The sequence below is a fragment of the Ictidomys tridecemlineatus genome, chromosome 15 (assembly GCF_052094955.1).
Source record: "Ictidomys tridecemlineatus isolate mIctTri1 chromosome 15, mIctTri1.hap1, whole genome shotgun sequence".
Taxonomy (NCBI): domain Eukaryota; kingdom Metazoa; phylum Chordata; class Mammalia; order Rodentia; family Sciuridae; genus Ictidomys; species Ictidomys tridecemlineatus.
Genome location: NC_135491.1, coordinates 5,948,740 through 5,971,101, shown reverse-complemented (window position 1 = coordinate 5,971,101; position 22,362 = coordinate 5,948,740). Strand labels below are relative to the sequence as shown.

Here is a 22,362-nt window from a genome sequence, read left to right as displayed (position 1 = left end):
CTACCGCTCCTCAGATCCACGCTGGCATGGCGGGCTCCCCAAGGCACCCTGTGTTCAGCCTGTGCTTTGTGTGTCCAGTTGCCACTCTGCTGATTCACTGTTTCCCTGCCACTTCTCAGCAGGGACCAGTGGGTTGGCTGCATGGCTTGGTGACCAGGGAGCCACATCACCTGGACCATACCTGCCTCCTGGCTCCTGCTTTAGGGAGCACTGAAGAAGTCAGCACTTCCCACCCTTAGTTGCTCTGGGATCCTGCCCAGGACCCTGTTCCACTCTTCCTACCCCTCCAGGTCCCCTCTCTCTTTTCACTGTTCCTGTGTGGCCACAGCCTCAGCTCAAGCCTAATCTTCTTGGTCCATCAGCCCAGCATCCTCTTCGGCCTCCCAGCCTCTAGCTTCCCCCACTCACCATCCATCCTCTTCATGAGGAGCTTGATACCACAGTTTGCCTCTACTGAAGCCCTCCTGTGGCTCCCCAGCATCCACTGGACAAAATGCCATCTCCTCCTGGCATTGAGGGATACCATGTCCCTTATTGAGCGATCAGTTAGATAATCACCAGGCCAAACCTCTGGCACTGTTCTCACCTGCCCACCCCCCAGCCTTATCCCTCCTGCCTCTTTCTGCCATGTTCCTGGCCCCAGCTCAGTCCTCATTCTCTTCTGGACTCTGTCCCCAGCATGGCTTCAGGTCTAAGACATGAGGCCTCAGTGAGGGACTGCCTCACCCCTCCAATACCCTTTTCTGGTCCCTGGCATGTGGATACTCCCCCTTTCCAATCTAGGGTTTCATACCGGCATTTGGCTGTTTTTAGCACTAATTGTGTGGCACGTGGCCTTAGGATGTGGAAGGCTAAATTTTGGATATTATAAGACTACTGCTCCCCACTGTGGCTTCTGGAAATAAGTCTGTGGGCTTTTTACCCTTGGAAGACTCCAAGGCAAGGAGCAGGGACTTGTTCTTGGGCCTCCAGCTGTTGGTCCCCCACCTTGGCTCACATCTATCTTCCCTTTACAGAGGGGACATACTCGATTAGGCCCAGTCCCTGGAAATAGTTTTCCAAGCAAGCCGGTGTAAGCCAGATCCCAGGCCCTTTTCTCCCATAATGCAGTCCCCACTGCATCGTCACAGGGTGAAGGAGAGACTCCTTGAATGAATGCCCTGACAGCACGGGAGGATCTGGGTGTAAGCTGGCATACCAGGAAGCTTGTGGGGCAGGATCTTTATATGTTGGAAGTAAAAGTGGTCATTTCTGCAGCATTTTGCAAATCTGTCCTCCCCCACCCAGTCTCCCCACCTCCCCCAGGCATTCTTGGCATTGTCCTTATCCCTGAGGTGGACTCAGTTATAATAGAGCCCGGGTGCTGTTCCATCTGCTGCCAGGAGGTGGTAACTGAGGGCCCTGCATGGATGAAGTGCCCTGCAGGTGGCGCTGTTGGTCCTTCAGGCCAGGTCTTCCCTGGAGTCTCCGTCCTCACTGCTGCTGGTCTTTTGAAGCCCTGGGCACCTGTTTCTCATGGGTGAAAAGGAGATCTCCACATGGACGTGCTCTCTGCTGTCTGAGAAGAGGGTGGAGTGCTGGGAAGGAGAACAAAGCAGAAGGTCTCATCCCCTTCCCACCAAGTTCAAACTCCAGTCCAGGAGCTGATCCCTAGCCGGCCCCAGGGGTCCACCCAGTCCTGGCCCTGCCACTTACATGCAACTGCTTCTGTCTCTGGTCCCATTCCTCATTTCCTCCTTCCCAGGCTTTGGGTGGGCTTGATTTCTCCAGGGGTATCCAGCGTCCAGGACAGATAGAAAAGAGAGAGAACAAACGTCACAAAGTTCTTTCAGCTCCTGGGCTCTGGCTTGGCAGCTCTGCCTCAGGTGGCCCACCTCCTGCACTGGGTGGAAGCCACCTCCTCAGCCTGGGAACCTTGAGTGCTGGGGCAGGGGAGGGAGGGAAAGGGCAGGAGAGGAATAGGGAGAATGCAGGCGCCTCCCTGAGACTGGAGGAGGCTGGACCCCAGAGGATTGAGAGGGTGGGGAGATTCAGAGAGGAAAGGAGGGAGAGGACGTGGGGAGATTTACGGATCTCCCAAAGGAGAGAGTGGGGAGCAAGAGGGAGAGGAAGGGGAGGCAGATTCAGAGAGAAAGCTCGAAGGACAAGAGGAGGAGAGAAAAAGATAAAAGAGGGGAAGAGGAAAGAGGACAAGATGGAAGAGAAGGGGAGCACAGCGAGAGGGGCGCGCCGAGCGGGAGGGCTGGCGAGAGAGAAGAGGAAACGTCAGGGGAAGGAGTGGGGAGGAAAGACGGGTGGGGAAGAAGGGAGCGAGAAACAGAAAAGGAGAGGGCAGCTGCAGCGGCGAACTGTAGGGACCGCGGGCACCTGAAGTAGAAGCTGAGCCCGGAAGAGGCGCCAGGGCCCCAGGGCCTGCTGCGGGGGGGAGAAGGGGGGAAAGAGCCCAAGAGCGAGCCCGGGAGGCGGGGAGACCAGTGGGAGGGAAGGGATGGGGGAGAGGCCCGGAGCGAGAAGGGAAGGGTAGGGCTGGAGCCGGCCCTGGGCAGGGCGCACCCCGGGGAGAGAAAGGGCTCCGAGGAGAGGAGAGGAAAGGAGCGGGGACGCGCGGAGGGAGGGAGGGAGGCAGGTGTAAAGGTGCGGGCGGGAAGCGGCGCGGCGGCTGGGCGGCAGGTCCCTGGAGCCCACAGGCTGCGCCAGCGCGGTCCTAACTGTCGCTCAGCCTAGCCACGGCCGCCAGGGCCCGGCGGCACTGGCGAAGGCGACCCCCATCCCCGCAGAGGCCTCCCCCTGCCTCGATGGGCGGCCAGGGCTAAAAGGAAGAAGACTGGGGAAAATGAGGAGAAAGAGGGAAGCCAAAGAGAGGGGCCAAGGAGGGAGGAGGTGGGGACGGAAGAAAAGAGGAGACAGAGGCGGAGGGGAGGCTGACCCAGCCGCAGAGCTCAGCGAAGGAGACTGGAGGAGGTGTGCAGAGCCCAATGCAGGGCTCTCACGGGGACGCGGAGGGATGGGGGGCGGGAGGGGGGAGACTCTGAAAACTGGAAAGAAAGAGGAAGAGAGGAAAGAGAGAGGGGGGAGGGAGGGAGAGAGAGGGCAGGAGTCAGGGAGAAAGAGGGAGGGAAGAGACAGAGAAGACAGAGGAGGGAGACAGGGAGATAGATGAAACAGAGGGAGGGAGAGAAAGAAGAGAGATGAGAAGGAGGGAAAAGACAGAGAAAACAGAAAAGGGAAGGGAGGGAGGGAGAGAGGAAGATAAAGAAAAAAGAGAAAGAAAGAGGGAGAGAAAGAAAGAGAGAAGGACAGGAGGAGAGAGACAGAGAATGGAGGAAGAGAGGAGACAGAGATGGCGGGGAGGCTGTCACCCCGGCCTGCCTGCGGTGCTGGGTTGGTCACTGGCCCAACACTGTAGCTGACAACTAGATAAAGCATTTCTGTGAATTGGAAAAGCACCCAACTGTTGCTAAGACCACAGAGGTGGGGGTCAGGGAGGAGGGTTAGGGTTTAGGGGACAGGCCCTGTGCATCGTTTCCCAAGGGACCTGTTGACCTGGGAATTTAGACTTTCATGTGGGATGTGGGTGGTTCCCGACCCTGGGCCCTCACAGGGGGCTGCAGAGCCCCCCCCCCATGTCTCTACTCAGCTGGGGGACTGCCCCACACAGATAGCCATCGGGGACCCTCAAGTCTTGCCCTGACCTCTGGCTGGCAGAACCGCGGGGAATGCAAGGGAATAAGGGACCATGAGCCAGAGCCATGGTCAGGGAGGGATGGCTGAGGGCCTGGCTGCTCTGAGTTGGAGCCACTGGGCACCGGGAGTGAGCCCCTGGCACTGCAGCTCAGAGCTGGGGGCAGAGGGGGCGCAGGAGGGAACTGGAAGGGGCATCGGCTGGGCTCTGGCCACCTTCCACACAGGACAAGTGTCCTTCCCTGGGTCCCATCAGCATCAGTCAGGAGCTGCTGAGCCACGAGGGCCAAGTCCTGGCACCTGGACAGACGTGACCCCAGTACAGGGCAAAGCACAGGTGGGAGGACCTTTGTCCTGAGGGGGGGTAAAGTCATCAGTTTTGTGGAGGGGGCCTGCCAGTCCTCCTGGTCACTAGCATCTGGCTTTTCTCAGGGACAGGGAAGGGGCAGGGCGGAGGTGTTAGCGCTAGCCATCAGGAAGGACCCGAGGCTTGGGATGTCAAGGAAGAGAAGATAAAAGGCCCCGAAGGGGGCTAGGGATGTGGCTCAAGCGGTAGCGGTAGCGTGCTCGCCTGGCATGCCTGCGACCAGGGTTCGATCCCAGCACCACATACAAACAAAGATGTTGTGTCCGCCAAATACTAATAAATAAATATTAAAAAAAAAAAAAGGCCCCGAAGCTCAGGGCACAGGGAAGCAGCTCCTAGTGCCTCAGAGGAGGGGGGGGGGCAAGGTGGCCAAGGGACCCTGTGAGGAGGGAACCAGGGGACGCAGAAGAGGAGAGCAGGGGGATAGCAAGAAAAGGTTTTGGAAAAAACAGAAAAGATGAGGAAGGGATGGGGAGCGGGAGAGAAAGGGGGGAAGGGGCAGGAGAGCAGGGAGCCTGAGAGGAAGAGGAACTTCCCAGGAAGTGGCCTGGACCCCGCCCTCGCCCCACCATCCCCCTCCTCTCCAGGGTGGTGGCCTGGGGGCAGCACAGCAGGGAGCACTTTGGGCCGGGCAGAGTGGTGAGTGGGGAGAGCAGGGTGGTGTGAAGGTCTTCAAAAGGTGGAATGAAAAGGTGGGGAGTCAGGAAATGGGGGGGGGACGTGAGAGACAGACACCATGAGGGAGGGGAGTCAGAGTAGGGGGAGGTGAGGGACAGACACCACGAGGGAGGAGGTCAGAGCATGTGATGATGAAGAAGGGACGGGAGACTGTGGGGCTGAGGAGAGTGGGGGAGAGGAGGAGGAAGGGGGAGGAGAGGGAGCCAGGGGAGCAAGGATGGAAAGAGGAGGGAGGAGGAGGAGGAGGAGGAGGAGGAAGGTGGCTGGGGAGGGGGAGGGGGAAGAAAGGAGGAGGAGGAGATGGCAGAGGGATGAAGCAGAGGAGGAGAGTGGGAAAAGACATGGAGGAGGAGGTGGAGGAAGGAAGGGCAGGAGGGGGCAGTGGCCTGGGGGCCCTCAGGGACACCGCGCAGGGAGAGAACCGCAAGTGAGGGCACCAGCTTGTGGAGGAAAATGTGTGGCAGAGGAGGGGACAGAGGAGAAGAGAGGGAGCCTGTGATAGAATGAGAGGGGCCGAGAGTGGTTCCCAGGGTGGGTGGGGTGCAGAGGAAGGAGGCTGGGGCGAGGGGCCCTGGCCACCCACGGGCCCTGGCCACCCACAGCCCCTGCCCTGCCTGGACAGGGGAGGGGGGAGGCAGAGGAAGGGGAGCAGCGGCTCAGCCAGGCCCCCATGCAGCCTGGCCTGGTCCATGGCTGTCAGTGCTCTGGGGGGCGGACTCTACCCCAGTGCCCACTCCAAGGGAGTGCTGCTCTCACCCCCGGCGAAGTCAAATCACCCAGGAGAAATCAGATCCGGATCCAAATCTGCCCTCATTTTGGTCTTCCCAGCCCCATGAGGCAATGCCAACTTGCCCTTTCCATGGCTCCAGAGGACACCTAAACCCCTTCCACCTAGAAAATTTGGAGCTTCCACTGATGAGAAGGAAGAGAAAGAGAAAGGGAGCTAGAAAGAGGGTGTCAATGTGTTTTGATTGCCTAGCATACAGCTGGTGGTCAATTAGTGTCCCTTCCCTTTTCTGAGAGAGAATACAGGGAGCAGGAAGGAGGAGAAGGGGGAGCAGATTGTGAGAAGGGAAGGAATTGCTGAAGAAGAGCTCAGCACACAGCTGGCACTCAATAAATGCCCATTCCCTTCTTCAGGATAGATAAGAAAGAAGAAACCATTGCAGAGGAAAACAGAGGAAGAAAATCAGCCTAAGGAGTGGGGTAATGGGTAGAAAGTACTAGGTATACAGTAAGTGCTCTTTAAGTGTTCTCCAGGAGAAAGGAGAGGAAAATGTCAGTAGAGAGAACAAAGAGAAGAAAAGTTTTGGGGGAAGAAGATAATGTGCATAAAGTGGCTGGCACATAGTAAGTGCTTAATAAATGCCTGTTCCCTGCCCTGAGCACAGAGAAAAAAGCCAGGAGGAAGGAACAGAGCCTGTGGGGCGGGCGTCACAGGTGGATGGTGCACACCAAGGCACACACAGGAGGTGCTCAACACAGGCTCTAGCTGGGAGGAGGGAGCTGGGTCAGGCATTCAGGGAGGCATGGTGCCCAGGAGCCTGGCAAGAAGGGTCCTTGGAGGAGACCACAGGAGGGGAGTGGAGGGGGCTGGGAGAATGGGAGGGGAGAAGCCGGCAAGGGAGACAGCACACAGGGAAGGGCAGGTGCCAGCGATTCTTGGGGGTGTACAGGAGGCGCTAGATAAATGCCCACACTCAGAGTGGGGGAGAGAGAGGTGGGCAGAGTAAGAGGGGCGGAGAGAAAGAGGCAAGAGGAATGAGGTGGGATGCCAATGCCCTGAACAAAGCACACAATGGCCTGGCACACTAGTAGTGCTCAGTAAGTTTGTTCCTTGCCTTGGCAGAGGGCAGGGATCCCAGAAAGAAAAGGACAGGGCAGAGAAGAGGGCAGGGGAAAGTGCCCAGTACACAGTAGGTACTCAAAATGTGTTCATTCTCTCCCCCAGGAGAGGGCAGAAAGTCAGAAAGGAGAGGAAGTCAAAAGAGGGAAGGAAGCAAACCGTGGGGACAGATATAGGGAGGAGGAGCCAGTGTTTGTGTCTGGCACACAGCAGGTGCTCAGTAATTGCCCACCTCCTCGCCAGGAGGGAGCCTACAAATCAGAAGAATTAGGTGAAAGGTACAGGATAGCAAAAGGACAGGCACAGAGGCAGTGTGTGGAAACTGCCAGAAAACATGAGGTTAATAAATGCCCACTTCCTCCCAGGCTGGAGCCAAAGCACAGGAGGAACAAGCAGAGGGTGCACAGGAAGGGACTGGGAGAGGGACAGGGAGGGGCAGGCGGGAGGGTGAAGAGAGGTGAGGAGGCTTCCACTGCCTACAGTAGGTGCCCATAAAAGCCCTTCCCCAGGCAGAATCAAAAGCAGATAGGGCAGTTGGAGGCCCCCAAAGGAGGGCCAGAGGGTGGAGGGGGCTGAGGGTGCCACAGGCCTCTCTGCAGGCCCTCCCCTGGCCAGCCCACAGGCCGTCAAAAGCTGCCCAAGGATGGGGACAAGGGCCCATTGTCCTGAGTCAGGCACGTCCTGGTCCAGAGGGGGAAGGAGCAACCCAGCCACCAGCCTTTGTCCCTGGATCTGTTGGTCATGATGTGGGGGCCCCTTGGTGTCTGAGTCCCCGTGTCTGCCTCTGTCCCTGTTGTCTCCCAGTCCCTGGTTCTCCCTCAGATTCTCTCTCTCTCTCTCTCTCTCTCTCCTGGTTTTTCTCAGATTGCTGTGTCTGGGAGGGAGGAGGCCTGTTCCCCTCCCACCATAGGCTCATCCCCTTGATCTCCATGAGGACTAGGGCTGGGGGCACCAGGCTCAGGCAGAGGAGGGAGGGAGGAAAGAAGAGGCAAAGGAGCAAGAGAGGTAGGGACAGAACTGGCTTTATTCAGCAGGAAAAACTCAGAGGGCAGGCAGGGCTTCCATCTGCAGAGGGGACCAGACCTGGAAAGGAGGGAGGGGTCTGGGAGGGACAGAGTGAGGCACACAGAGAGAGATGGGCTGGGGGGCGACAAAGATGGAGAGAGAGGGGATGGGGGGAGACAGATGGGTGGAGGGAGACAAAGGTGGAGAGAGATGTGGTGGTGGAGACAGAGATAAAGAGATATGGGGTGGGGGAAACAGAGGTAGAGATGGGGTGGGGGGAGACAGAGATGGAGAGAGATGGGGTGGGGGGAGACAGATGGAGAGAGATGGGGTGGGGGGGATAGAGATGGAGAGAGATGGGGTGGGAGAGACAGAGAGGTGGAGACAGATGGCATGGGGGAGACAGAGATGGAGAGAGATGGGGTGGGGGGATAGAGATGGAGAGAGATGGGGTGGGGGAGACAGAGAGATGGAGTGAGAGATGGAGAGATGTGGTGGGGGAGACAGAGATGGAGAGAGATGGGTCGGTGGAGACAGAGGTGGAGAGAGATGGGGTGGGAGGACAGAGATGGAGAGAGATGGGATGGGGGGACAGAGATGAGAGAGATGGGGTGGGGGAGACAGAGATGGAGAGTTGGGGTGGGGGACAGAGAGGTAGAGAAAGATGGGTGGGGGAGACAGGTGGAGAGAGATGGGGTGAGGGACAGAGATGGAGAGTTGGGGTGGGGGACAGAGAGGTAGAGAGAGATGGGTGGGGGAGACAGAGGTGGAAAGAGATGGGGTGAGGGACAGAGATGGAGAGAGATGGGATGGGGGGACAGAGATATGAAGAAAGATGGGATGGGGGAGACAGAGAGGTAGAGAGATGGGGTGGGGGACAGAGATGGAGAGAGATGGGATGGGGAGACAGAGATGGAGAGAGATGGGGTGAGGGGAGACAGAGATATGGAGGGAGATGGGTGGGGGAGACAGAGAGATGGAGAGAGACGGGGTGGGGGAGACAGAGATGGTGTTGGAGTAGAGATATGGAGAAAGATGGGGTGAGGGGAGACAGAGATATGGAGGGAGATGGGTGGGGGAGACAGAGAGATGGAGAGAGATGAGGTGGGGGGAAACAGAGAGGTGGAGAGAGAGGGTGGGGGAAACACAGATGAAGAGAGATGGGGTGGAGGGAGAGACAAGAGAGGAGGGAGATGGGGTTGGAGGAGTAGAGAGATGGGGTGGAGGAGATAGAGGTGGCAAGAGAGGGGGTGGAGAGTGAGACAGAGATGGAGAGAGATGGGGTAGGGGAGACAGAGAGATGGTGAGAGGTGTAGTGGGGGAGACAAAGATGGAGAGAGATGGGGTGGGGGGACAGAGATGGAGAGATGGGGTGAGGGAGACAGAGAGATGGAGAGAGGTGCGATGGGGAGTGACAGAGTTGGAGAGAGATGGGGTGGAGGGAGAAAGGTGGAGAGAGATGGGTGGGGAGACAAAGAGATGGAGAGAGATGGGGTGGGGGAGACAGATGTAGAGAGAGATGGGTTGGGGGGAGACAGAGAGATGGGGTGGAGGGGGAGACAGAGATGGAGAGAGAGAGATGGGGTGGGGGTGACTGAGAGATGGAGAGAGATGGGATGGGGGATACAGAGAGATGGAGAGAGATGGGTGGGGGGAGACAGAGATGGAGAGAGATGGGGTGGGGGGAGACAGAGATGGAGTGAGATGGGTGGGAGGAGACAGAGATAGAGACAGAAATAGTGGGGGAGACAGAGATGGAGAGAGATGGGGTGGGGGGAGCCAGAGGTAGAGAGAGATGGGGTGGGGGAGAAAGAGAGACAGAGAGAGATGGGGTGGGGGGAGACAGAGAGATGGGGTGGAGCGGGAGAGAGGATGGAGAGAGATGGGTGTCGGGAGATAGAGAGATGGAGAGAGATGGGGTGGGGGTGACTGAGAGATGGAGAGAGATGTGGTGGGGGATACAGAGAGATGGAGAGAGATGGGTGGGGGGAGACAGAGATGGAGAGAGATGGGGTGGGGGGAGACAGAGATGGAGTGAGATGGGTGGGGGGAGACAGAGAGACAGAGAGATGGGGTTCAAGGAGTTGAGAAATGGAGAGAGATGTGGTGGGGGGAGATAGAGGTGCAGAGAGATGGGGAAGATGAGATGGAGAGAGATGGGGTGGGGGGAGACAGAGATGGGGTGGGGGAGACAGATGTGGAGAGAGATGGGGTGGGGGAGACAGAGGTGGATAGATGGGGTTGGGGGAGACAGAGGTGGAGAGATGGGGTGGGGGAGACAGAGATGAGAAATGAGGTGAAGGGGGAGACAGATGGAGAGACATGGGTTGGCAAGACAGAGATGTAGAGAGATGGGTTGGAAGGAGACAGACATGGAGAGAGTTGTGGTGGGGAAGACAGAGATGGAGAGAGATGGGTGGGGGAGACAGATGGAGAGAGATGGGGTGGGGGACAGAGATATGAAGAAAGATGGGATGGGGGAGACAGAGAGGTAGAGAGATGGGGTGGGGGACAGAGATGGAGAGAGATGGGATGGGGAGACAGAGATGGAGAGATGGGGTGGGGGAGACAGAGAGATGGAGAGAGATGGGGTGGGGGTAGACAGAGAGATGGAGAGAGTTGGGGTGGGGGGAAACAGAAAGGTGGAGAGAGATGGGGAAGGGAACACAGAGATGGAGAGAGATGGGGTGGGGGGAGACAGAGAGATGGAGTGAGATGGGGCTGGAGGAGTAGAGGGATGGGGTGGGGGGGAGACAGAGGTGGAGAGAGATGGGGTGGGGGAGACAGAGAGATGGAGAGAGAAGGGTTGGAGGGGTAGAGAGATGGAGAGAGATGGGGTGGGGGAGACAGAGAGATGGAGAGAGATGGGGTTGGAGGAGAAGAGAGATGGAGAGATGGGGTGGGGAGAGACAGAGAGATGGAGAGAGATGGATGGGGAAGACAGAGAGATGGAGAGAGATGGGGTGGGGGAGACAGAGAGATGGAGAGAGATGGGGTGGGGGGAGACAGAGATGGAGAGAGATGCGATAGGGGGAGACAGAGATGGAGAGAGATGGGGTGGGGAAGATAGAGAGGTAGAGAGAGATGGGTTGGGGGAAACAGGTAGAGAGAGTTGGGGTGGGGAGACAGAGGTGGAGAGAGATGGGGTGGGGAGACAGAGAGATGGAGAGAGAAGGGTTGGAGGAGTAGAGAGATGGGGTGGGGAGAGATGGTGAGATGGAGAGAGATGGGGTAGGGGGTGATAGAGAGATGGAGAGAGATGGGTTGGGGGAGGTAGGTGGAGAGATGGGGTGGGGGGAGACAGAGATAGAGACAGATGTAGTGGGGGAGACAGATGGAGAGAGATGGGGTGGGGAGACAGAGGTGGCAAGAGATGGGGTGGAGGGGGAGACAGAGGTGGAGAGAGATGGGATGGGGTGGGGGAGACAGATGGTGAGAAATGTGGTGGGGGAGACAAAGATGGAGAGAGTTGGGGTGGGAGAGTCAGAGAGATGGAGAGAGGTACTGTGGGGGGGCGACAGAGTTGGAGAGAGATGGGTGTGGAGACAGAGAGATGGGGTGGAGGGGGAGAGAGAGATGGAGAGAGATGGGTGCAGGAGACAGAGATGGAGAGAGAGAGATGGGGTGGGTGTGACTGAGAGATAGAGAGAGATGGGTGGGGGATACAGAGAGATGGAGAGAGATGGGTGGGGAGACAGAGATGGAGAGAGATGGGGTAGGGGGAGACAGAGATGGAGTGAGATAGGTGGGGGAGACAGAGATACAGATGTAGTGGGGGAGACAGAGATGGAGAGAGATGGGGTGGGGAGACAGAGGTGGAGAGAGATGAGGTGAGGGAGACAGATGGAGAGAGATGGGGTGGAGGGAGAGACAAGAGAGGAGGGAGATGGGGTTGGAGAAGTAGAGAGATGGGGTGGAGGAGATAGAGGTGGCAAGAGATGGGGTGGAGGGGGAGACAGAGGTGGAGAGAGATGGGGTGGGGTAGACAGAGAGATGGTGAGAGATGTGATGGGGGAGACAAAGATGGAGAGAGATGGGGTGGGGGACAGAGATGGAGAGGTGGGGGGACAGAGATGGAGAGATAGGGTGAGGGAGACAGAGAGATGGAGAGAGGTGCAATGGGGGGCGACAGAGTTGGAGAGAGATCGGGTGGGGGGAGACAGAGGTGGAGAGAAATGGGTGGGGAGACAGAGAGATGGAGAGAGAGATGGGGTGGGGAAGACAGTGAGACAGAGAGAGATGGGGTGGAGGGAGACAGAGAGATGGGGTGGAGGGAGACAGAGAGATGGGGTGGAGGGGGAGAGAGATGGTGAGTGAGAGGTTGCGGGGAGACAGAGATGGAGAGAGAGAGAGATGGGGTGGGGGTGACTGAGAGATGGAGAGAGATGGGGTGGGGTAGACAGAGATGGAGAGAGATGGGTGGGGGAGACAGAGAGACAGAGAGAGATGGGGTGGGGGAGACAGAGAGATGGAGAGAGATGGGGTGGGGGGAGACAGAGATGGAGTGAGATGGGTGGGGAGAGACAGAGATGGAAAGTGATGGCTTGGGGGAGTCAGAGAGAAGAGAGAGGATGGGGGGGAGACAGAGAGATGGAGAGAGATGTGTTGGAGGGGAAACAGAGATGGTAAGAGATGGGGTGGGAGGCGACAGAGGTGGAGAGAGATGGGGTGTGGGGAGACAGAGATGGAGAGAGATGGGGTGGGGGGAGACAGAGATGGAGAGAGATGGGGTGGGGATGACAGATGGAGTGGGGGTGACAGAGGTGGAGAAATGGGGTGGAGGGGGAGACAGATGGAGAGAGATGGTGTGGGGGAGACAGAGATAGAGAGATGGGGTGGGGGGAAACAGAGGTGGAGAGATGGGGTGGGGGAGGCAAATATGGAGTGAGATGAGTTAGGGGGAGACAGATGGAGAGAGGATGGGTTTGGGGAGATAGAGATGGACAGAGATGGGATGGGGGAGACAGAGATATGGAGAGAGTTGGGGTTGTGGAGACAGAGGTGGGGAGAGTTGGTGTGGGGGGATATAGAGATGGAGAGAGATGGGGTGGTGGGAGGCAGAGATGGAGAAAGATGGGGTGGAGTAGACAGAGAGATGGAGAGAGATGGGGTGGGGAGATAGGTAGAGAGAGATGGGGTGGTAGGAGACAGAGATGGAGAGGTAAGGGGTGGGGGGACAGAGGTGGATAGAGATGGGGTAGGGGAGACAGAGGTGGAGTGAGATGGGGTGGGGGGAGACAGAGGTGGAGTGAGATGGGGTGGGAGGAGACAGAGATGGAGATAGATGGGGTGTGGGTGACAGAGATAGAGAGAGACGGGGTGGGGAAGACAGAGAGATGGAGAGAGATGGGGTGGGGGAGATAGGTGGAGAGAGATGGGGTGGGGGGAGACAGAGATGGAGAGAGATGGGGTGGAGGGGGAGACAGAGGTGGAGAGAAATTGGGTGGGGGTTGACAGAGATGGAGAAAGATGGGGTGAGGAGACAGAGATGGAGAGATGGGGTGGGGGAAGACAGAGGTGGAGAGAGATGGGGTGGTGGGAGACAGAGATGAAGAGAGATGGGGTAGAGGGGGAGGCAGAGATGGAGATGGGGTGGGGGTGACAGAGGTGGAGAGAGATGGGTTGGAGGGAGACAGAGATGGAGAGAGATGGGCTAGGGGGAGGCAGAGATGGAGAGAGATGGGGTGGAGGGGGAGACAGAGATGGAGAGAAATTGGGTGGGGGGTGACAGAGATGGAGAAAGATGGGGTGAGGAGACAGAGATGGAGCTATGGGGTGGGGGAGACAGAGATGGAGAACTGGGGTGGAGGGGCCGACAGATGGAGAGAGATGGGGTGGTGGGAGATAGAGATGAAGAGAGATGGGTTGGAGGGAGACAGAGATGGAGAGAGATGGGGTAGAGGGGGAGGCAGAGGTGGAGAGAGATGGGGTGGGGGAGGCAGAGATGGAGAGAGATGGGTTGGAGGGAGACAGAGATGGAGAGAGATGGGCTGGGGGGAGGCAGAGATGGAGAGAGATGGGGTAGAGGGGGAGGCAGAGATGGAGATGGGGTAGGGGTGACAGAGGTGGAGAGAGATGGGGTGGGGGGAGACAGAGGTGGAGAGAGATGGGGTGGAGGGGGAGACAGAGATGGAGAGAAATTGAGTGGGGGGTGACAGAGATGGAGAAAGAAGGGGTGAGGGAGATAGAGATGGAGAGAGATGGGGTGGGGGAGGCAGAGATGGAGAAAGATGGGGTGAGGAGACAGAGATGGAGCTATGGGGTGGGGGAGACAGAGATGGAGAACTGGGGTGGAGGGGCCGACAGATAGAGAGAGATGGGGTGGGGGAGACAGAGATGGAGAAAGATGGGGTGAGGAGACAGAGATGAGAGATGGGGTGGGGGAAGACAGAGGTGGAGAGAGATGGGGTGGTGGGAGATAGAGATGGAGAGAGATGGGGTGGTGGGAGATAGAGATGGAGAGAGATGGGCTGGGGGAGGCAGAGATGGAGAGAGATGGGGTAGAGGGGGAGGCAGAGATGGAGATGGGGTGGGGGTGACAGGTGGAGAGAGATGGAGTGGGGGAGGCAGAGATGGAGAAAGATGGGGTGGGGTAAACAGAGAGATGGAGAGATATGGGGTGGAGGAGATAGGTGGAGAGAGATGGGGTGGTGGGGGACAGAGATGGAGAGATGGGGTGCGGGGAGACAGAGATGGAGAGATACGGGGTGGGGGGACAGAGATGGAGAGAGATGGGGTAGGGGAGACAGAGAGATGGAGGTAGATGGGGTGGGTGAGACAGGTGGAGAGAGATGGGGTGGGGGAGACAGGTGGAGAGAGATGGGGTGGGGGAGACAGCAGTGGAGAGAGATGGGTTGGGGTGCAGAGATGGAGAGAGATGAGGTGGGGGAAGATAGGAGGTGGAGAGAGATGAGGTTGGGGGAGACAGGGAGAGAGATGGGGTGGGGGAGAGAGGTGGAGAGAGATGGGGTCGGGGGACAGAGATGGAGAAAGAGGAGGTGGAGGGAAACAAAGAGATGGAGAGAGATGGGGTGAAGGAGAGAGATGGAGAGAGATGGGGTGGGGAGACAGGTGGAGAGAGATGGGGTGGGGGGAGACAGAGAGGTGGAGAGAGATGGGTGGGGGAAACAGAGGTGGAGAGAGATGGGGTGGGGGAGACAGGGAGATGGAGAGAGATGAGGTGGGGTGAGACAGAGAGATGGAGAGAGATGAGGTGGGGTGAGACAGAGATGGAGAGAGATGAGGTGGGGTGAGACAGAGATGGAGAGAGATGGGGTGGGGTGAGACAGAGATGGAGAGAGATGAGGTGGGGTGAGACAGAGAGATGGGATGGGTGAGACAGAGATGGAGAGAGATGGGGTGGGGTGAGACAGAGATGGAGAGAGATGAGGTGGGGTGAGACAGAGAGATGGGATGGGTGAGACAGATGGAGAGCGATGGGGTCTGGGGAGACAGAGAGAATGAGAGAGATAGATGGGGTGGGGATAGAGATATGGGCAGATGTGGGGTGGGGAGAAATAGTGATTGAGAGAGATGGGATGAGAAATAAAGAGATGGACAGAATGAGAGAGAGACAGAGACAGAGAGAAGGAGAGAGAGAGGGAAGGAGAGAGATGAAGGAGAGAAGGAGAGATAGACACAGAGAGGGAGAGGGAGAGAAGGAGGGCTAGAGAGAGTGAGGGAGACGGAGAGATGATGGAGAGAAAGAATCGGGAGAGAGACACACGCAGAGAGGGAGAGGCAGGGAGGGAAAAGGAGGGGAGAGACAGGAGGAGAGCAAGAGGGGAAGACAGGAGGGAGAGAGACAGAGAAACCGAAAAGGAGGGAGAGAGAGAGGCACCGGGAGGGAGGGAAGGAAAGGGACAGAGGAGGAAGAGAGGGAGGGAGACAGAGAAACGGAGAAGGAGGGAGGGAGGGAGACAGAGGGAGGGAGAGAGTGAGAAGAAGGGGAGAAACAGAAAGATTGGGGGGAGAGAGACAGGGAGGGAGAGACGGAGAGGGAGAGAGAAACAGAGAAGGAGGGAGGGAGACCCAGAGGGAAAGCGGGGCAGCGGGACCGAAGGAGCCACCGAGGACACGGGACAGGGAGGACAGGAGAGGGAGGCGGCCGGGCAGGGAGCGCGGCTCTGGGCGCCGGGGCGGGCAGGAGGAACTCGAGCGACCGAGAGAAGCACCGGAGAGCGCCGGGAGGGGGACGGAGGGGCGGACAGACGTGGGGGAGACCGGGGGAGAGCGGGGGACAGATGAAAGCGCGGGCGGCGGTCCGTCGGGCCGCAGCCCCTCACCTGGCGTCGGAGGCAGCCGCCCCCCTCGCCAGGCCTCCCAATTTAAAGGGGCGCCTGGGGGCCCGGGCCCGCCCCGCGTCGCCTTATCTGGCCAGACCCAGGCCTTGGGAGCTAAATCGGGCCTCAGCTGTCGGCACCGGCGCCGGCGGGACAGCTGCACCCCCGGCCCCCCGCCCTCTGCCTCCCCGTGACCGCCGCCCTCCTGCAGCCTGGCGCCCGTGGCCCTAGGGTCCGCGCGGGGGCCTCTTGGGAGCCCCCCAGCTCTGGGATTGGCCGACTCCAGCAGCGAGGGGCGCCTGAGTCCTGGGCGCTTCCCTGAGCATTGGGGGCGCCAGCGGGCGGGGGTGGGGAGGATGGGCGGCCTCAGCAAGTGCGGGGCAAAGGAGGCGCCCACACCCAGCTCGCACCTGTGCACAGCCAGGGTCCCGGGCCCCTCTGGGTCGGGGCTCCGCTCCGGGCCTTATTTGGCCACAGCTGAGGGAGCACCTGGGAGGTCACAGCTGCTGCCACTCAGACCAAGAATAGAAGCACTCAGGAGTCCCGCCAGCTGTCTGCCACCAAGGATGGGACAGGCGACAGGCATGAGTGAGTGGGCAGGGAGGAGGGCGATAGAGGCTGAGAAAAATCCAGAGACCAGGAAGGTGAGAGATAAGAAGAGAGAATCTGGTCTGAGAGAAAGGGACAGTGGGAGATAGGGACTGAGGTGTCGGGGAAATGAGGGGACTAAGGCAGAGGCACAGAAACACCCCTAGGGCTCAGAGACCAGTGGGGCGGGGAGGGGAGGGAGGGAAGCCGGGAAGCCTGCGGGGCTGCCCCAGCAGCTTGTCCCTGTGTCACATTGTCCTTCACTTTACAACTTGACTTCTGACTTCAGAAATCTGGGAAACTGGGACCTGCTACTGAGCCTCTGTGTCTCCAGGGTTCACTACGCGTCCTGCATGGCGTCTGCCCTGCCCATGTTGGCATCAGGGGGTGGCATCTGTGGTCCTGGGGTACTTTATTGCCTGGTGGCTTCCAGATGGAGGCTGAGGTGGGGAGTCACACCTAACCAGGTTCCCTCCTGCCTTGCGTCCCCAGTGTCCCTGTGCCACTGGTTCCACCCTCCTGGGTGGCATGTAAGGGGGTCCCCAGGTTGAGCCTAGTTCTCTCTACCTACTTCTCTCCCTCTACTCACACTCTCACCTCCGAGGACAGCTCTGTGACCCCTGAATCTACCTCCTGGATGTCACTGGTCCTGACCTGTCTCATCCCTTCCATTCTGCGAGCACAGTACCCATCACCTCCTCTTCCTTAGGGTTTGCCTGGTCTGCCTGGTTTGCTCTGGCCAGGATCACCTCGCCCCCTGACCTCTTCAGGTAACTACTGGGAGGAGCAGCAGCACTTGTGGGGATGTTCTTCCTGTCTTTGCCCAGCTGGCCTTTCTCTGAGGCCCTGCACCCCGCTGGATTGCCACTCTCACCTAGTCGGTTCCCATTCTGGAGGCCCTCCCCATGGCCACTCTTGTCTCTGTGCCTTTGCAGGTGACCTGCCCCTTTTCCTGTCCTTTCACCTTCTGCTATTTCCCACAGCATCCTGGGAGACCCCCTTTGGCCCCCACACTGCTGGGCCAGGAGACCTGGCCTTCTCTTGTGTCTCCCCCAGCCTGGAGCCTGGATGGCGGGCCTCTGACTGCTCTAGCCCAGGGTGTCCCTCAGCAAGGCTGGACCCAGAGGCTGGCTCCACTGGGGTAAGGGCATCTCAGGGAGAGAGAAGGCCCTGCAGGACCATGCAGAGGAGGCCCAAGGGCAGACCTGGCTCAAGTGGAGATGTGGTAGATCCTCACTGCAGGCTCCTCTGCTCCTGGCTCCTGGGTCAGAGCCAGGTCTGTACCGTGGCCAGAAAGGCCAGCCATCATCTTCCCCTGTCCTCAGGCTTTTGTGGAGCTGTGCTTTGCACCTGAGAGGCCTTTCTCCAACATCCTCCCCAAGCCCCTCTCTCGCCTTCTTCAAGCCCTTGCCCAGTGGCCTTTCTCTGAGGCCTGGTACCCCACCTGAATTGCCACTGTCCACAGTTGGTGGATTATCTCACGCCTCTGGAGGTCAGACCCAGGATGAGCTCCCCCCTGCTTCCCCTGTGGCTTCATGAGGCCCACCTGAGCCAGGATCATGTCCCTATTGTGAGGCCAGCTGATGGGTCACCAAATTCCAACTGCAACTTTGCTGGAACCTTGCTGTCACCTAACATATTCCAGGCTCTGGGATTCCTAAACATCTGTGGGGACCATTTTTCTGTCTGTCTCCCAATTGAGACTCAAGAAATTAACCTCGCATTCTGCTCAGCTCTTACCCTACCACACACATCAGACTGAAGCAGTATTTTTGGTCTCCTCCGTCTCTCTCACTAGGGTATCTGGCCTCTCTGATGGAAAGGGACCCTCAGCAGGTGCAGGGGATCAGCTGGTCACAGATCAGGCAGGGAGCAAATTGGCAGATTTATTGAGGCAGCAGCGGCATTGGGGAGTGGGAACGTGGGGAAGGGGAAGGGCCTTCTCCAGGTGCCTGAAGCGCAGGCCCTTCCCCGGCACTTGGAACTCAGGCTGGGTGCAGCGCGCAGGCAGAGTAGGCCATAGGTCAGTCTGTCCGCAACCAGCAACCCTTCTCTTCCACCTCCTTGGTCACCACCAGCAGCACCTCACACAGGCCCTGGGCCAGGGCGGCTGCCAGGAAGGCTCTGGATGGGAGAAAGGGGAAACTGAGGCCCAGCCAGCACATTTAATTGGGGCAGAGCGGGATTCCAGCATTGAGGCCCCAGCCTCACTTCTGCCCTGGCTCACCTGACACCATCCTCATTCCCCAGGGCCTCGGGTGCTCGCAGCTTGGAGTCCAGGTTGTAGTAGACACCGTCCACCTGGCGCAGAGCCACCCAGTGCCGACGGCGCAGTGGCAGGGACAGAAGCCCCAGCGACACAGGTGAGGGCAGGTTCAGGATGAGCCCCAGTACCTGGGGCAGGGCCAGCTGGGACAGGGGCCTGGGGAGTGGGAAGGGGACGTGGGTCAGGCCTGCTCTGCCTGGCCTTGATGAGCTGGCCAAATGTTACCGAGGTTCTTGATGGTGTGGGCCTCTGTGGTCCCCAGTCCCCTGTTCCCTGTTCCCTCTTACCCATCCATTTGTCCACCTATTCAAGCCTCCCAGCCAATCAGACCTCCACCATCCCACCAGCTCTACCCACCACCAATCTGTCCATTCATCCACATACCCAACAACTGAGTCTTCACCCCACCCGTCCTCCATGATGCATCCATCCTACCAGAACCCCAGCCACGGCCACCATCCCACCTGCTTATCTATTCTCCAGGCATTGAATCCCACCGAGCTACCCACCCTCCAAACCCCCCTCAACTACTAAATACCACCCACTGATCCGTCTCCTATTTATCCTGACGTCCTTTACCCACCAAAACCTCCCACCCATCCATCCAGTTACCAGCCACTTGTCAGAGACCCACTGCACGAGTGCTGTTCATCTTTAATTCACTCACCCAACCATCCATGCGCTCCCATTGCCTGGCACACTCAGCCTCTCACTCGCCCTCCTTTAATTTGCCTAGTGACCATCGTGTTGCCCGTCATCCTCTGCCAGCTTCTCCTGACCATCTGGCCTTCACCTTGTCCTTCACCCGCCTTCCAACCCGCCTGCTGCAGCACAGGCCTTGCAAACCTCCCTCATCCCACCCGGCCACACAGTACTGTGCTGCCAAGGCAGGACAGCATGCTGGGTCCTACCTCCTCCTGTCCCACCACACGGCAGCCAGGCCCAGCCCCTGCAGGGCGGCCATAATCACATTGACGTCATAGTTGCCAGTGCCCAGGAGGCTACGATGGGGGTTCAGTCGGGAATCTGGGGCCAACCTGGTGGTTGTGGGTGATCAGAGTCTGAGCTGGGATCCTGGAAAGGTCTCAACCTTCCCATGCATCACGAGGGTCCCAGGGCTTCCCCTCTGACCCCTCCTCTCTTCAACCCCAAGTTCTGTCCCTCCTGTCCTAACCCCCCCCCCCCGTTCCCAGGGCTCCAGCTCAGGCTTCTGACTCCTTCTACCTGGATCCCCACCCAGCCTCCAGCCGTCCCCTCCAGCCACCTCCCTCGTGGCCCAGAGCTTCCCCCATCCCTCCTCTGCTCTCAGCCCTGGACAGAGTCCCACCCAGCAGTTCCTTTCTGTGTCCTTCCAGAGCCACCTCAGATGTCACTACCTCTGAGGGAGTCTCCTGGCCTCCAGCTGGGCTTGGGGCTCTTGGGCTCCCCTAGTGAACCAAGCCCCCTGCATGAGGCCTGGCAGACCACTGTGTTCTGAGGCCTTCGCCTCTCACTCAGGGCTACCCGCCCTCCCTGCTCCCAGCCCTCCAGGCCTGTCTCCCCAGCAGAGCCCCACCTCTTCCACCCAGCATTTGTGGCCCTTCCCTGCCACCTGTCCCAGCTGCCTGCTGTTCCCCCCAGCTCTCCCCCGCCCAGGGCCCACCCTGCCACACGTCTCCCTCAGCCCTGCTCCTCTCCACAACTGTACCTTTGTTCCCTGTCTGGGCCCATGGCAGGCAGGGCAGGGGGGGAGGAAATGAGTTTTGGGTTTCTGTGGGCCTGTTTTCCTTGTACCTCTCTTAAGGCAGGGCTGCTTTGGGCCCCCATCATGGCCTTGGCATGAAAGAGTAGATTAACCCCTATTTTTGAATGACAGAGGAGACAAAGGAATCCTATAACAATCAATCTGAGGATGCTGGGGAGCTGGGGGAGGGAGGCGGGACCATCCTTGGATATAAAGAGATCTCTCTGGGGTCACATGTTGGAAGAGGGCACTGTTGGAAGAGAGACTGGAGGTGAGGAGGCTGAGGAGAAGGCTGGGTGGAAGGTCCTGACAGCAGAGCTTGGGGCCAGATTTCGGGGCCAGAGGAGGGAAAGAAGGAGATATGGAGAAGTGATGCTTGAAATTTGAGGCAGGACATGAAGGCTGCCAAGAGGCAGGAGCCATGTTAGGTGGAAAGGACATGCAAAGTTCCAAAGGTATCACCATAGGGGAGCCCCTTCAGGGGCTGCGGAGATTCTGGCTTGAGGAGAACAGAGAGATGAAGCTGCAGAGGCAGGCAGGGACCAGAGCAGGCAGCGCCTTGGGTATCAGGCCAAGGGGACACTCCTCAAAGAAAGGCTGGGGAGCCAGAGGACTAGGAGCAGGGGAGGGGCAGGGTCAGCTCGGAGGCTAGGTGTAGAATGTACTAGAGGACTAAAACTGGCCACTGAGAGTCTGTGATAAGAGAGGGTGAGGCCTAGCTGGGCTGAGACGCAGGGACTGATGGGTGGAAGAAGCAGCAGCTCCATGCCTAGTCCCAGGCTCCAGTTCAGGCAGCTAAAGGAGCATATCTGGGCCCCACAGTGAATCCCAGGTGGGCTGTTCTGCCTCTCTGAGCCGGCCTGGAGAGAGTCAGGGCAGGTGACAGTCACCTCTTGCAGATCTCATCGGCAGCCTCCTGGCTAAAGAGCTGCTGCTGCAGGACGTTGTTGAGGGCGTGGACTGCGCACAGCTCCAGGCGCTGCCGTTCATGGTACACGGAGGGTGGGCTGGGTTGTGCTCCTGGGGCCTGGGACATGCTGTCCTCAGCTCCTGCTAAGGTTGGGAGGGGAGAAGGTGCTCAGGGGCCCAGGATCTAGAGGGCCAACCTCAGAGGTCCAAATTCCAGCAGGCCCCCTGGGCACGGAGATTAAGGCCAGGCTGGGAGTAGCCTGGGAGGACACTGGGTACCTGACCCTGTTCCCTGGGCCGTCTTCTGGCAACAGAGGCGATTCTTACAAAAAAATTAAAAAGTCTCTCTTCTGCTCACCTGGCAAGAGAGAACCACTCCTGCCATGTCTGTAAGTAAAAGGGTCCCTATCATTGTCACCTAGCAACAGAGGATCCCCTCTTCCCTGTTCCTAGGTTACAGGAGCACTCTCTGGTTACCTAGCAACAGATGATCTCCCCCATACACAAGGTATCAAAGTCCCTCCTCTGATTACCTAGCAATAGAGGAATTCTCTCCTCTCCTCTCCTCCCCTGTCTCTAGGTAACAGGGTCCTTCTGGGTTGCCTAGCAACAGAAGACTCCCCTTCCCCAGTCATTAAACAAGGTCCTCTCCTCTGTCACCTGGCAACAGGGACCCCTCCCCAGTCACTAAGCAACAGGACCTCCTTTTTCTATCACATGGCAAACAGGCCCCCTCCCCGGACACCAAATAATTACAGCCCTTTCCCCGACCGGTACCCCAACCGCGGCGCTCGCCCTTCGCCTGGCAACGCCCCTCACCCCGCCTGCCTCTCCGTTCCCCCGTGCCAGGGGTTCCCGCATCCCCCTGGGCGGCGGCTCTAGGCTCCGAGTGCAAGGCGGCGGCACGGCGCTGACTGGACAGGCGGGACGGACTACAGCTCCCAGCGATACCCGCGCTTCGGACTACGATTTCCGGCGGCCCCCGCGAAACTCTCCGCACGGAATATCCAGGCTGCG

The 22,362-nt window shown here is 58.7% G+C and overlaps 1 protein-coding gene across 6 annotated transcripts; it reads right to left on the bottom strand.

The window, feature by feature from the left end:
* Positions 1-18,319: 18,319 nt before the first annotated feature.
* On the bottom strand, positions 18,320-22,323 carry Josd2 (Josephin domain containing 2). Of its 6 annotated transcripts, none has more exons than XM_078031556.1 (5): positions 22,165-22,321; positions 21,327-21,489; positions 19,625-19,750; positions 18,675-18,869; positions 18,320-18,592 (listed from the first exon to the last, which is right to left on the bottom strand). In XM_078031556.1, the coding sequence occupies exons 2-5, from the start codon at positions 21,470-21,472 to the stop codon at positions 18,472-18,474; spliced, it is 588 nt and encodes a 195-aa protein (XP_077887682.1). In that variant the 5' UTR covers positions 21,473-21,489; positions 22,165-22,321; the 3' UTR covers positions 18,320-18,471. The 6 variants fall into 6 exon arrangements, with proteins under 6 accessions (XP_077887682.1, XP_005341723.1, XP_077887683.1 ...); XM_005341666.5 differs by having other exon boundaries at positions 18,320-18,571; positions 22,165-22,320; XM_078031557.1 differs by having other exon boundaries at positions 21,327-21,486; positions 22,165-22,301.
* Between the last annotated feature and the right edge of the window lie 39 nt (positions 22,324-22,362).